We start from the raw sequence: 11,618 nt of genomic DNA, 5'->3' as shown, positions 1-11,618 counted from the left end.
CATTGTCTCTCATGCTTGCTTTCACTGCGTGATGTGTCAGTGCAGCTATAGGCATGTTCCCTAATAGACGTATAAAGTTTTTGTATTTTATCATATGTTGTTATCATACAATATTACAATATTACATCAGCAAGAGGGCTGTTTTCCCGTCCACAATAGCAAATATGATATTTATTTTATATAAGTTAACTTAAATTAACATTGTGAGTTACATTTTATAAACAATATTGTCAATATTGTTTGTTTTCCCTTTATTTCGCTGACGAGAATTTCAAAATGAAACCGTAGCAGAGTCTTAATGCAAAAGACAGCGATGATTTCTTGACTGAAATCCGCATTTTGAATGAATAATTTTAACGATTCAATGAACAATCACTTGCACTTCCTGAATGAATCAGCCGTTTGAACAAATCAAATCGGTTGAATGAATGACTCCCTGAGACTTGCGCCACCTACTGGCGGGTTTATTTTTACATTTAAAGTACCCTGTATTTAAAATGTTACAATTAGAAATCAGTTCATATTTAAATATTGAATTAAGAATTGAAGAATTGAAAGAATTGAATATCTCATAGCTTTATTTATGCAATTGTAAATGGAGTGTAAATATATTAATGCCAGTTCTGATGCTGCTTATGTGTCTCCTCTGCACTGCAAAGATGGATTTTAATTTAATGATTTAATTTAACTGGTAACAGTGGCAGTGTGTTATTATTCTAATATAATTTAATTTGAATGTTAGAATTTGACATAAAAGGTGATGCATACCTCTAAGTAAAAAAATAAAAAGTCCATATATGGGTGAAAATGCCCCTGGAACTCAATTTAAGGTTGCAAATATTGTCCTTTTATTAAAAAAAAAAAATTTTCTTTCACTGCTGTGAACTGACCACTGCATAGAATATGAAAAATATATGTATCTTCGTGAGTCAGCTGTCAACAACAGGCCTAAACCAGCCATGGTACCAGTACACAAACACAATATAAATATCATCTAATTATCAACAAAACTTTGAAAATATTTAGACACATTTTTGTCAATATTGCGCACCCCTAATGTAAGGTATTAATTTTGATTTCTTCAGGTCTTAAAAAGGTCTTAAAAAGCCTTAAATTTGACTTTAAAAAGTGTGCAGATACCCTGATAATTCTTCATACAGTGACTACCAGTAAAATATACAAATTTGGGACCAAAAATGATTCGGAAACTTTGAGCTGATCATGTTTTGCTGAAGTGTTTTTTCTGTAATTGCTAATTCACCTTTTTACACCACAGACTGAACAACATGAAGCATTGCTTGGTGATCGGTTGATCTAAACTGGTATTATCTTATATAATTGTGTAGTTAAATTTAACAGCTGACAGATATTCAACATAATTCATGTGTGAGAGTCTAACGGAAGGAAGGACAAAACCAGTGAAATATCAACTGATTTAATAACTAACTAAGAGTTTGTGTCATATTTTATTATCATTTTCTAAATATTATTCTAAATATAAAAATTGATAATGTGAGAAATGTTGAAGGTGTCTGAATAAATTTTGGTTTGACTGTTTATTTATGATTTCACAATAGCACTATGCTATGTTATGATTTTAAATATATTGCGTAGCCTTAGAAAACTTTTAATAATGCGGCTCATGGATTCTCGTCCTTGGATCGCATCACTTCCGGTATTTTGCCGGTTACTTGACACAGGTAAATCGCAATCGAGGATTTTATAAAATTGAGTGCTCAACTTAAAGGGTTAGTTCACCCAAAAATGAAAATTCACCCGTAAGACCTTCGTTCATCTTCGGGACACGAATTAAGATATTTGTGATTAAATCTGAGAGCTGGATCACTCCTCCATAGGCTTCTAAGGGATTGACACTTGTTCCCCGAAAAGTTATTAAAGACATCGTTAAAATAGTCCAAGTGACTACAGTGGCTCAATCTTAAGTTTATCAAGCGACGAGAATACTTTTTGTGCGCAAAACAAAAACAAAAATAACGACTTTATTTCAACTACCGTATTTTCCGCACTATAAGGCGCACCGGATTATAAGGCGCAGCTTCAATGAATGACCTATTTTAGAACATTAACTGTATATAGGGCGCACCGGATTATAAGGCGCATAAGATACTGCAGTCAAACGTTTGACTGGGTTTGCGTTATGCATCCACTAGATGTGCCAAAGGGAATGTAGCGATTGCGCGGCGCCGGAGGCGAGGTGTTTATTAGTAAGCGTGAGCGCGCTGGGGCGGGCACGTAACTTACATTCGCAGCCTGACTCATACGAGTATTCATGTGCGGCGGCTCGCTGACAGCAACAGCTGGCTGTTTTGAATGAGACGACACGGTAACTGTGAACGGGGAACGCTTTATGAACATTCTGTGACGCGCAAGTAGCGCCGGAGACAGTGTGTCTGTTCGTATGTCTGTTAGTAAGAGTGAGCGCTCGTGAGCGGGCACGTGAATTACACACATAACATGATTTATACGAGGTTGAACTGGCCGTGTGACAGAGCGGCCATAAGATGGACACGAGCGCGAGTTCGCGGGCGAATTTAATAACGCGGAGCGTTATTAACCAATTGATCCATATATAAGGCGCTCCGGATTATAAGGCGCACTGTCGTTTTTTGAGAAAATTAAAGGCTTTTAAGTGCGCCTTATAGTGCGGTAAATACGGTATTCATTTCCTTCTCTGTGGGCCTCGAGTGAGTTCACTAGTGTAACAGCGCAGCGCTTCTGTGTTGTACGTCACACGCATCATCACACACATGACCAGCGTCGGCCAATAGTGAGCCTACATGTGACGTAGCTCTACGCAATCACACTACGCTAACTGACTCGAGGCCCACAGAGAAGGAAATCAATAGTTGAAATAAAGTCGTTATTTTTGTTTGTTTTTGCGCACAAAAAGTATTCTCGTCGCTTGATGAACTTAAGATTGAGCCACTGTAGTCACTTGGACTATTTTAACGATTTCTTTAATAACTTTTCGGGGAACAAGTGTCAATCCCTTAGAGGCCTATGGAGGAGTGATCCAGCTCTCAGATTTAATCAAAAATATCTTAATTCGTGTTTCAGAAGATGAACGAAGTCTTACGGGGTTGAACAACATGAGGGAGAGTAATTACTGACAGAACTTTCATTTTTGGGTGAACTATCCCTTTAAACCAAGCAATCGTGGCAGCCCTAGTGTGCTTGCATGATCTGGTGAATTGAAAGACTGATTATTGATGTGTTTTTCTCCCCAGTTGCTGATCTACTGCTCATTCCCCTCGTGGTCGGCGTGTCGTCGGCGCTGTTCGTGGGCGTACTGATTATTGCAACGGTGACGTGTTGCTTCATGAAGAGACTGGCTAGACAGCGCTCTCGCATAAGGAAGTAGGAAGTATGAGACTTCCATGGAAAACCAGTGAGAACATTCAAAGACTTGATTGGAGCAAAGAAAAACTGGTTTAAGGTATTTCGGCAGACTTGACGTAATGTGCACTCACAATTGGAGACGATACTGAAAATGTACTGGATGCTCATGTTATATTAATCCATATGTGGATGGTAACAGTTGCATATACACAAATGCATGTAGATTCACTTCAAGCTGTGACATTGTGATCTGCACTGTTTCTATTCGGTCTGCTCAGAACGAATGAAAGGACGTCACATGGTGGATGTAAACCACTCGCTCGGTTTAAACTAGAACCTGCATGCAGTTGTGTTTTGGAGAACTAGCAGAGCCACTAATAATAATAATAATAATAATAATAAACACTGAAATCACTCACTGTTTTTACAGTGCTATAAAATGTGCTCATAATTCAGTGTTACCTGTTAGTATAAAATAATTTTTATGGCATGCCATAGTTTTTCACCTTTTCACTTTTTGTATTCAAAAAGTGTATGAAATACATTGAATAAACTGAGCAGTTCCAGTCAAATGGGAGTGAATTCCTGCCAATTGCACGTTTGTTTCACAGTAATGTGTTCTTAAAGTTAGTTCATTCTTCTGTTCTACGATCTGAATAGTGAATTTTGCAAAATTAAGAAATGTCCAGGTCATATTTGACTCCAAAATCTAAAGAATTTTTTTTATTTTCGGTCATAATATTTTTTTTAATTTTCTTTTGTGCACAGTTTGCAACATATTTTTTTATGGAAATTAAACCAATATAAAACAACCAATTAAAATAGATTTACAACCAAATTTCTCTTTCATTATTCATATATATATATATATATATTATACATACAGTATATATATATATATATATATATATAAAATCATAAATTCAATACAACAATTGTGGTGAACTTAATTGAACTTAATTGTAATTGTACTTAGAAAATATAAAATAATATAATTTTGGAATAAAAAAAAAGCTGTTGCATTACAGTAATGAAAATTGTGGGTGAAAAAAACTATTGTGGGTGAAGTTAAATAATGTGAAGAAACTTAAAAATGTGCAGAAAATCTTCAAAAGACATTATCTTGGCATTTTTGTGAAATTCACCTGAATAGACGAAATATTTACTAGAGTAATAGAGTAAAAGTAAGGGCCCAATAAGCTATGAGGAGTTCACAGTTTCCATGTTAACCTAAAACGCTTCAAAAATCAAATAACCACGTAGAGAATTTATTGAATCCAAACCACTTTACCTTATAAAGACACAGAACTGAGAGGAGAGAAGCTCTGGAAACACGAAGATAAATGAACTCGCCGAGACTCTACTTGAAATGTTGTTTAGTAGTAACATTTTCCAGGATTTCCAACTGCCCTTACAGGACCAAAGTGAGACCAGGACCAAATCTTGTACATTTGAAAATCATCCTAATGTTAAACCGCTGTTCAGCATCGCTATAATGTTTCGTGCATCTGGGTCATTCTACAAAAACAGGTGCCTTTTGTGTCCAACATTAGCAATAAAATCAAGTGTTGAAGTTAAAATATTGTGCTGTTCTAAATCAATAGATTTAATCAATGATCTAAAATAGGCAAACCTGTGATAAATCGATTTTATATAGTAAATATTTTTTTTGAAAATGTATGTATTTAGAAATATGACCCACTTACCCTGTTTTAAAGGCGTTGTTATATCCCACTTTTATTAATATACTTGAAATGTATGCACGTTTTTGATCAATTGAATTTACTTAAAATCACCATTTCATAGAATGACCCATTTGTTAAAATAGCTCTGACTGGTTTTTTTCTTTGTCTTTTGAAGGAATGGATGATAGGAGTGTTATTACAGATGCATTATTCTACTGTCTTCATTTTCTCCATGCATTCACCAAAATATGGGTTGGTAAACCTGCAGACGGTAGGTTAGATAGACGGATGAGAGATGTGTGTGTGTGTGTGTGTTATGGTTGTGATGTGATTCCTGTAGTTGGTCTCTGTGATTGGACTAATGTGAAAGCCACATTAACATCAGGGATTCTGTGTTTCTCTACTTATTTACAGCGTTCAGTCGCTGGAATCTGATTTATCCTCTTATGCCACGTGACTAAACTCTGAATGACAGAATATTCTCTGGATATTAATCCTCTTGTTTACGGGCCGAAACATCTCGTCATGCTGACTTGATGTAATTGTCCTGTTTCAGACAGAAGACATGTTGTGATGTTTTATGATTTCAATTGCAGCATTTATACGCCGTGATAAATTGCGTTCAACAATCACTCCTGCTGTCCACTTCAATTGTTTGAATTTGGCTCAAAAGTTGTTGGTTGGGATTAAATGTTTTTTTGTTGTTGTTGTTGTTGGAAACGATCATGCTGAAACACCATAATTCGTTGTCTTACCTTTTTATATGCATTGCATAATATGCAGAAATGCTCATGTCTTGGTTTTGAAGCTGTAACTGTGTTTTCTTGCACTGCGTTCTGTGAGATTCTGTAGTCGGTGGTTTCATTTTCTGCTTCTGTTTTGTGTTGATGGTGCTTGAGGTTCCTGAATAAAACATGCCCTGATACGAGATGTCACATTATTGTTTGTGCACACAGTTATGAACTTGTAGGAAAGTTGCATGCAATCTAGTGCTAGAGTGTGTTTTGCACTCTTAAATTTGCATAGTTTCCCAATGCACCTTTGCAACCTCTCCACAACAACTGCTAAAGTCCAACAGTGGGAACATTTTTGAGATTTTTGCCTTTTCCTTCAAGGTTGCGTTGCACATAAACTGTTTATTTCTAAATAAGCTTCTGAAATTGTCACGTCTCAAAAAACAACATAATTTCTCACTTCTTCCGCATGCAAAATATATCAATAGATATATGCTTATCTTGTTCCCCATTCTCTATCTCTTTATCTGCATTTTTGCTTCTGCATTACTCTGGTTTACACTTGTTTTTTGCTCATGTGCGATAAATTCTGTGATGTTCCTCATTTGTCAGTTGCTTTGTATAAAAGCTTCCGTTAAGTGGCACTTTTTGTGCTGTGTTAGACCCGACTCTGAAGTTGGAGCTTATTTAGTTCCCCTAAAATAGTTTGTAGAACTAAATCCGTTCCCCCAGTTCCTGCGGTGCAAACACGCCAAAATAAAGCGGGTATTTTCGCCTTTAGTTCTAGGAACTATAAAAAGGTTCCTCTAGTGCAAAAGCCCCTATTGTTAGTTAATGCGTTAAAAGAAGGTCAATTAGTTAACATTACTTAAAGTTGCCAATGTTTGTCTGTTTAACTAAAGGGTGCAGCAGGAACAGTTCATATTTGCAATATTTATAGCTATATATATATATATATATATATATATATGTGTATAAAATTCCTTCATGATTGTACAGATTTTGTATTTTCAGAATACAATATAAATTCAGAATATAAAATAAGTTGCATTTACTATGTTCCATAAGCTTAAACAGTAAAATTTTAATAGTTTAAAAGAAAAGTTTGTTTATAATTATCATTACATACATCATTACATTCATTAAAATATATACACACTCATCACATTTACAGAGAAGCTGATTTGCTTCATTAAGCATGAAATGTGAATATCATTTCAAGTATGTTATGTTACATTTCATAAGGTGTCACAAATAGGACATTATGTCATCCCTGATCCCTCACAAAGCACATGGTCATTAACTGAAGTAAATATTGATGCAGATGAAGAGGTTTGTATTGATGTCACTAGTAATTACACGTCCATGATCGTGGCGTCACTAGCTCCCAGAAGCTCGTCTGTTTTGAGAAAATGCAAACATAAACTATGAACATGTTGTTAAATATGATTCATGGCATTTCTGTACTCTGAAGAGAGCGCAAACACAACATCTAAACTTTTCTATTTGCAGCATTGTAGCCAATCACGGTGAAGCTTGTTGAGCGCATGAATGCACTGTTCAATCAGAGTTTTCCTTCTTGTGAAACCTTTCATTATAACCATCGAAGTGTTAGTGATAATCATAGCACTGGATGGAAGAATAAAAATTCGTGTTTTGTGTTTTTGTTCTTTATTTTATTAGTGACTGGCAATGCAAGAAATGCTTGTTTTTGAAGGGACTGTTCAGTCTCAAAAATATTTATATTTTCTTATAATTTGCTTACCTTTGTGTTGTTTCAAACCCTGTTGACTTGGATTGAAATGGTGATTTACTCAGTGACCCTGCAGTGCCACCAAGTGGATGTTTCATTTTTTAAATAACTTTTGTACCGTTCTACAATGTTTTTTGTTTAACCTTTATTTCATAACTTTATATGCCTCTCTGCTTTTTTTTGTTCTTTATGTCTGAGCTGTCTTACACCATCTGTCAGTGTGCACTTCAGTTGGCTTTGTTGGTCGTGTAACCTAATCCTGGGCAGAACTTAATCTTCACAGTCTTTGAGCGACATCTGCACTGTGAGCCTTTGATCAAACAGTGATCCGTTAATCAAAACGCAAGTGTTAGTGTTTTTACTGTGCGTTTGGGAGCTTTGGCCGTGTGCAGTGCTTAAAGATGGCCTGGGAATCCTGCTGTGATACAGTGAAGTGGGTTATGGTGTATGGAAGCTTATTTCTGCCACGGAATTAAAAAGGTAATTGACCATTTTAACACAAAGTTTGTTACTCTTTTTTTTTTAACAAAATAGCAGCATTTCAGGATGTAAACTGTACACCAAGAAGAAGTCGAAAAAGTCAATTTAAATTCAATATTACAAAAAAATAAGTCAGAATTGCGAGATGTAAATTCAGTATAACCAGAGAAAAAAAAGTCAGAATTGCGAGATGTAAATTCAGTATTATGAGAATAAAAGTCAGAATTGCGAGATTTAAATTCAGTATTACGAGAAAAGGTCAGAATTGCGAGATGTAAATTCAGTATTATGAGATAAGTCAGAATTGCTAGATGTAAATTCATTATTACGAGAAAAAAAGTCAGAATTGCGAGATGTAAATTCAGTATTACAAGAAAAAATGTCAGAATTGCGAGATGTAAATTCAGTATTACGAGAAAATAAGTCAGAAATGCGAGATGTAAATTCAGTATTACGAGAAAAAAGTCAGAATTGCGAGATGTAAATTCAGTATTATGAGAAAAAAAGTCAGAATTGCGAGATGTAAATTCAGTATTATGAGAAAAATAAGTCAGAATTGCGAGATGTAAATTGAGTATAACCAGAGAAAAAAAAGTCAGAATTGCGAGATGTAAATTCAGTATTATGAGAATAAAAGTCAGAATTGCGAGATTTAAATTCAGTATTACGAGAAAAAGTCAGAATTGCGAGATGTAAATTCAGTATTATGAGATAAGTCAGAATTGCTAGATGTAAATTCATTATTACGAGAAAAAAAGTCAGAATTGCGAGATGTAAATTCAGTATTACAAGAAAAAATGTCAGAATTGCGAGATGTAAATTCAGTATTACGAGAAAATAAGTCAGAAATGCGAGATGTAAATTCAGTATTACGAGAAAAAAGTCAGAATTGCGAGATGTAAATTCAGTATTATGAGAAAAAAAGTCAGAATTGCGAGATGTAAATTCAGTATTATGAGAAAAAAAGTCAGAATTGCGAGATGTAAATTCAGTATTACGAGAAAATAAGTCAGAATTGCGAGATGTAAATGCAGTATTATGAGAAAAAATTCAGAATTGCGAGATGTAAATTCAGTATTATGAAAAAGTCCAAATTACTAGATGTAAATTCAGTATTACGAGGGGAAAAAGTCAGAATTGCGAGATGTAAATTCAGTATTATGAGAAAAAAGTCAGAATTGCGAGATGTAAATGCAGTATTATGAGAAAAAAGTCAGAATTGTGAGATGTAAATTCAGTATTATGAGACAGTCCAAATTACGAGATGTAAATTCAGTATTACGAAGTCAGAATAGGTTGTTTGCAGTCACGTGACTGTGTTGACGCGCGAAATTCAGATGGAGGGCAGGAAGTGAAGAACGCAATGGTCGAGATGGAGGAAAGTCCGTACTGTACTACTTTAGACGCTATTACAAGAGAAATATATAAACAAAAAATCTAAACATATGTTGGACGTGATCCATTCGTTATGAATAGGACCGATTTTCAACTGAATTGAAAGATTTGCCTGCCATTGAGGCGGTAGATATCAGCAACTACCTCGTCTCACAGACATACTTTGACTTTACAAAGTTCAAAAACTGGTACGTTGCACAAACAGACACATAAGCTGTATTAACTCAGCTTTGACGAAGTGATCAATGACACACACGGGCATTTTCCCATTCGGCTCCTCCCGACCGCAGACGTAGGTTTGCAAGGCAATTTTCCCGATGTTTTTCTGTCAATTTCTTGTATTTTCCCCCCTTATGAACAACAAATTTTCGCACACGATAAAAACTCCTCGTGGTTTGATCAATTTGAGCAACCATAAACGACGCAAAACATAGGCATTTTGAGTTTGTTATAGTGATTCCTAAATATAGAAAATCACTTCCTGCCCTCCATCTGTATGTATCGCCATGGCAACGCAGTGACGTGACGTCATGTGAAAACAAGCTATTGTCAGAATTCAACTCAGTATTTTGAGAATAAATTCAGTATTCGAGATGTAAACAGTATTACGAGAAAAAGTTAGAATTGTGAGATGTAAATTCAGAATTGAGTAAAAAAAAAAAAAAGCGATTATCTTTTTGGTTATTTTTTTATTCCATGGCAAAAGCGATCTTCCACGCTGATGAGTGCTCACCCCAGTGCGCGGGCAGTGGATGTGCGCGTACCACTCCAGACAGTACAGACACACGTGGACTCCCTGACCGATGAACAGACACATCCACATGATGATGTTCCACACCGGGCTCTTCCGGCTGTCGTTCATGGCGAAGTTAAACACCACTGGGAAGGTACACACAAAAATCAGCAAATTCCTGCCTGCTCTTTAACTCTTTAACTTATCATTATGCTGTCTAGATATTTCATGTTGGCCAAAATCTTAAGGCTGCAATGCATGCATGTATTTTATTTATTTATTTAATTTATGGATGAGGAAATCCTAGAATGCTCTGAAATCAAAGTCAAACCAAAAATTATTCAGACACCAGATATAATTTTTTATATTTTTTACAAGTGTGTGCAGGACACTATAGTTCATTTATGTAAGTGAGGAGAGCAAAATAAAGTAGACTGTGACATATTATCCCCAAATATTCTTCATACAGTGACTACCAGTGAAAATTGGAACCAAAAATGATTCGGAAACTTTGAGCTGATCATGTTTTGCTGAAGTGTTTTTTCTGTAATTGCTAATGCACCTTTTTACACCACAGACTGAACAACATGAAGCATTGCTTGGTGATTGGTTGATCTAAACTGGTATTATCTTATATAATTGTGTAGTTAAATTTAACCGCTGACAGATATTCGACATAATTCATGTGTGAGAGTCTAACAGAAGGACGGACAAAACCAGTGAAATATCAACTGATTTAATAACTCTGAGTTCTTGTCATATTTTATTACCATCTGTAGTGATAATGTGAGAAATGTTGAAGGTGTTTGAATAAATGTTGGTTTGACTGTAAGTGCAGCAAAAACATACAATACATAAAAATAGTTGGTAACACTTTACAATAAGGTTGTATTTGTCAAACTTACCTTATTGTAAAGTGTTACCAATTAGTTAAACTAGCGTTCTTACCGCCGATACCCGCGAATGTGCAGAACATCACCGGGTAGAAGAACCCGAAGCCCATCGTGAAGGCGTATTCATGAACTAATGCAGAAACGGCAAACACACACAGTGTGGCCATCGAGCGCAGTTTATAACCCGACAGCTGAGGTCATCAAGAGAGATTCATGGTCAGAATTATTAGAACATGACCTGTACAGTGGATAGCATAAGTGAACACACCCATGCTAAAGTTGACTAAAAAGAGGAATAAAAAATCATCTTTTGGAAATTGATCTTAATGCCTTAATTTGAAAAATAAGGAAAAATCCAAACTTTAAGGACACCAATTTTCTATGTGAATGAATTATGTTTCGTAAATAAATAAATGTTCTTCCTTAAAATACAGGTTGCGTAAGTCAGGACACCCCTATGTTAAATTCCCATAGAGACAGCAGATTTTTATTTTTAAAGGCCAGTTATTTCATGGATCCGGGATAATATACATCCTGATAAAGTTCCCTTGGGCTTTGGGATTAAAATATCCCACATCATCACAC

At 35.4% G+C, this 11,618-nt stretch overlaps 2 protein-coding genes across 3 annotated transcripts in view; one reads left to right on the top strand and one right to left on the bottom strand.

Annotated features, from left to right (window-relative positions):
• LOC143740646 (immunoglobulin superfamily member 8-like) overlaps window positions 1-5,970 on the top strand; it is a 31,642-nt gene extending 25,672 nt beyond the window's left edge. The window contains exons 7-8 of one of the 2 annotated variants that reach the window (XR_013204863.1): window positions 3,249-3,457; window positions 5,221-5,970. Coding sequence is in view for 1 of the 2 variants with exons in the window: in XM_077232653.1 (XP_077088768.1) it covers window positions 3,249-3,382 (134 nt within the window). In the remaining variant the exon portion in view is untranslated. Of the gene's footprint in view, window positions 1-3,248; window positions 4,199-5,220 lie in introns of those variants that run through there. The other variant, XM_077232653.1, reaches the window with a different exon arrangement.
• Window positions 5,971-6,842: 872 nt separating this feature from the next.
• Window positions 6,843-11,618, bottom strand: part of LOC143740634 (sterol O-acyltransferase 2-like) — a 19,938-nt gene continuing 15,162 nt past the window's right edge. The window contains exons 13-15 of the mRNA XM_077232625.1: window positions 11,089-11,224; window positions 10,141-10,286; window positions 6,843-7,178 (exon numbers count right to left, since the gene is read on the bottom strand). Coding sequence (XP_077088740.1) covers window positions 7,128-7,178; window positions 10,141-10,286; window positions 11,089-11,224 — 333 coding nt within the window. The 3' untranslated portion in view covers window positions 6,843-7,127. The remainder of the gene's footprint in view (window positions 7,179-10,140; window positions 10,287-11,088; window positions 11,225-11,618) is intronic.

Source organism: Siphateles boraxobius, unplaced genomic scaffold (assembly GCF_051911475.1).
Source record: "Siphateles boraxobius isolate OS27281-9 unplaced genomic scaffold, OSU_SipBor_1 179, whole genome shotgun sequence".
In the NCBI taxonomy this organism is placed as follows: domain Eukaryota; kingdom Metazoa; phylum Chordata; class Actinopteri; order Cypriniformes; family Leuciscidae; genus Siphateles; species Siphateles boraxobius.
Note: the sequence above shows the minus strand (reverse complement) of the source record. Positions and strands in the feature narration are given on the sequence as shown.